The 3,693-nt window shown below is 29.4% G+C and overlaps 1 protein-coding gene across 1 annotated transcript; it reads right to left on the bottom strand.

Annotated features, from left to right (window-relative positions):
* Positions 1-281: 281 nt before the first annotated feature.
* On the bottom strand, positions 282-1,314 carry LOC133780318 (hevamine-A-like). The gene has a single exon (XM_062220132.1). The coding sequence runs from the start codon at positions 1,309-1,311 to the stop codon at positions 391-393; it is 921 nt and encodes a 306-aa protein (XP_062076116.1). The 5' UTR covers positions 1,312-1,314; the 3' UTR covers positions 282-390.
* Between the last annotated feature and the right edge of the window lie 2,379 nt (positions 1,315-3,693).

Consider the following 3,693-nt stretch of genomic DNA (forward strand, 5'->3'; position numbering starts at 1 on the left):
ATTATAAATATGTACTATTAATTTACCACAATCATTAATATTAAAGTAATTAAGAGTACCCCATATATATTTATTTATTTAATTTATTACTTTCTAAATACAATAATATATTTATTCCATAACACAACTTAATTAGCGCTACCATTCGAAAATGCAATGGTATTATTCTAAGCAACACAATGATCGATGTACAATTTATTGAAAGCAAATACATAAGCAAATACATAATACACAATACCTTGCAAATTAAGGCTACGTAACAAGGCAGCTCTATACGGGACCGCTGATCGATCAGCAACTAAGAATATTGTTGCTCTTATTTATACCTAAAACACCATAACATGACCTTTTTTATTTCTTTCTCAGAAAACAGAAGGGTCAAACTCAAACTTAAACACTTCCGATAATGTCATCACTATACTTGTTCTGAACATCCCAAAACTTGTTCCACAGCATCACACCTCCATACTTCTTCGACTTCTTAATCTTCGGAAGAACCTTCGACTTTAGAACACCCGGCGGAATATAGCCGCCGACTGCTCCGGCTGCCTTCCTCGCCGCCGGCAACCCCATAAAGATCTTTTTGGACTTGGTTAAGTTTTTGTTCCATTTGTCCCATGAGTCAAGAAGCTTCTTAACAGAACCCGTTTTGGCGTCATACTGGCATGGGCCATTGTTGTAAAACTGAACCCAAACATAGTCAAAGCTCACAGCCTGAAGCGCCTCACCAACAAACTTATCAGGATATATACACTGAGGAGCTGCACTCAACAAAACAGGCCTTTTACTAGTGCTGCGAGCTTTTAAAAACCTAGCGAGATCGTCGTAGTGTTGGGGGTTTCCGAGCTCGATGTCGAAATCTATTCCGTCCAAAACGGCGTCGCCTAAGGGACGAGAGCTGGACTTCCCACCCAAGAAGTTGTTCCACAAGTAGTCCGCCACATTTTTGGCGTCGGCTTTGGAAGTCAGAGTGTACTTTCCAATGCCTCCTCCAATGGAGAGAAACACTTTGATTCCTTTCTTTTGACAAGCCTTTATGCCTTTGCTCGCCACCTGGCAGCCGCCGCCGGCGGGGTTGCAGTGGCTAGCGAGGTTTATTTGGGGTTTCTGGCCGTTGCCGAACTGGTTGAGAAAGGAAATCATGACATATTTGTACCTTCCGGAATTGCAAGTGTCGAGAAGGGTTCCCTCGTTACTGGCTTGGCCCCAGTAGATGGCTATGCCACCAGCATTAGAGGTTTGGACTAAGAAGGCCAAGGTTGAAATGATACCAAGGACTAGAAAAGTGATCAGTTGAGAATCTCTCGCCATTGTGCTTTCTATTATGTTTGGTTTTGGGTGTGATGGTACTACGTTTAGGCTTCTCTATTTTATAGGCTTTAAAACCCCCAGAAACTATGTCCAAAGAGTCACGGGTTTTTGCTTAAATCATGTGGAATTTGAAGTCAACCTTTTGGGTTTCCTATTCATTAATTACGTGATGATAAGAATCCCCTAGTCCTACGGTCTATATTTTTAAATCATAAACAGAGTACTCTAACTTCGAGACAACGCATATATATCCGATGGCTCCAATAATCAGCTAAAAATGTGATCGAAATACTTGTTAGTACATATTATTAATTCATACATTGGCATATGGTTTTGGTCCTTTGGATATTGGGTAATATAATTGTTATTATATATAACTTTCATCGAGGACTTGAAAGTAAACAACATTTTTAAAATGCACTACCGGTGCGGCTACATCTATGGAATACAGGATGGAAATATATGTATATATATATATATAATGTATACACGTACTAATGAGAAATGTCTCTAATAAGAAATGTCTCTTATAGATCCATATATGTTTCCTAAGGTTATAATTAACAAGTCATGACTCATGGTAGCCTTCATCAGAAGTTTCCTACCAATTTTCGCCTTTATTATATTAAATAAATGTTTAGACGACTGGTGTATATATGTATAGTGATATATATATATTTTCTATAAAACATGAATAACGAAAATTTTTAGTTTTAACGATTTTTTATTTTTTTAATATTAATTTTAACAGAATATTTTTATATTTAACAGAATATTCTTATACTTAATGGTAGTTTGTAAACACTTAAACTTAAATAAAATAAAATAAATAATTATAAAAATTAAAATAAGATATTTTTTAGATAATTTACAATTATAATTATTTAAAAATAATAAAATCATATTTTTTATAACTTAAATAAAATTTAATTAAACTTAAACTTAAACTTACTTAATAGAATAATATCATATTAAATATATAATATGCTCTGCTGTCAATTAGCAACAAATTACTTTTTTAAAAAAATAGCAAAAATTTTAAATTTAAAATCCACGTATAATATTTAATATTACATTAAACATAAAATATATAATCTCTTGTTGTAACTCCCAAATTCAAAAATTAAAACAAACATAAACTTAAATAAAAATAAATAAATTATTTAATTAAAATAAAATATTTATTTAAAATTTATATGACATTAATATAAATTTAATAAAAGTAATTAATAAATTCTGTAAAAGTAAGTAAACTTGTCTTCCTTATCTAGTATATATATATATATATATATATATATATATTTATACGAAGTCAAGAGTGAGAGGAGGAAGACAGATAAAACCCTCGACCATTTTAACCAAAAAAAATTACTATAGAGTTAGACTAGTCGATGAAACACATTTGCACTGTGCAACCGGTAAAATATGATGAGATTTAGATCTATCTAAATATAAAAGTTATCAACGGTAGTTTGTTCTAAGTTTGGAACACACTTGGTTTAGTCCCCAATCAAAAGTATATGTAAACTAAATTTCTCTTGTATGGATGAAAATATTTTTCAAAATGTTCATTAAAATTATGTAATTTAATTTTTTTATAGTTTAATCTTATTTAAAATATATGTTTAATTTTTTATATTTTATATCTTTTATATATAAAAAAATGTGTAGATAACGGAAATTCTTAGTTTTAATAGTTTTTATTTTTATTTTTTTCCGTTAACGTAATAGAATATTCTTATATTTAACGGTAGATTTTAAATATGATTTTGTTGACGCGGTTTTTCGGCAACAGATAATTATATGAATAAGGAGAGAGATTAGTGCTAAATGGTGAACTGTAATAGATGAATGATCTCAAAGGAAGACTGTAAACTAAATTTCTCTTGTGTGATAGTTTGTTTTTTTTATTAAGAGATTGAATCTCTTTCTCTTCATCAAATTCACGAAAAGATATTGTGAGATACATTAGAAACTAAAAATAGTTGATGCATGTATACCACTGTCTACACAGTGACTTTTTCTATTATTATTTTATTTCTATTATTAATTTCTTTTTTAATATTATTGTTATATATATATATCAATGTTGTGTTTAGATGTTATATATGTTGAGATTATTGATATAAATATTTATATATACTATAGAACTATAATTCATTCTATTTATATATACATATTAAAAAAAATAGTGAACCAGTTTTATTAAAATTATAGACAATATTTACAATTTTAAAATAAAATGTGCATTGCACGTTGCTTCTGCCTAGTAGTTTTTAAAAGTATTTAACAAATTAAAAGTTATATATTTTTCTAAGATTAAAAGTAATTTTATTTTATAATTCAATAATTAAATTTTTTAGATTATTCAATTTTTATTAA

This window comes from Humulus lupulus, chromosome 5, assembly GCF_963169125.1.
Source record: "Humulus lupulus chromosome 5, drHumLupu1.1, whole genome shotgun sequence".
Taxonomy (NCBI): domain Eukaryota; kingdom Viridiplantae; phylum Streptophyta; class Magnoliopsida; order Rosales; family Cannabaceae; genus Humulus; species Humulus lupulus.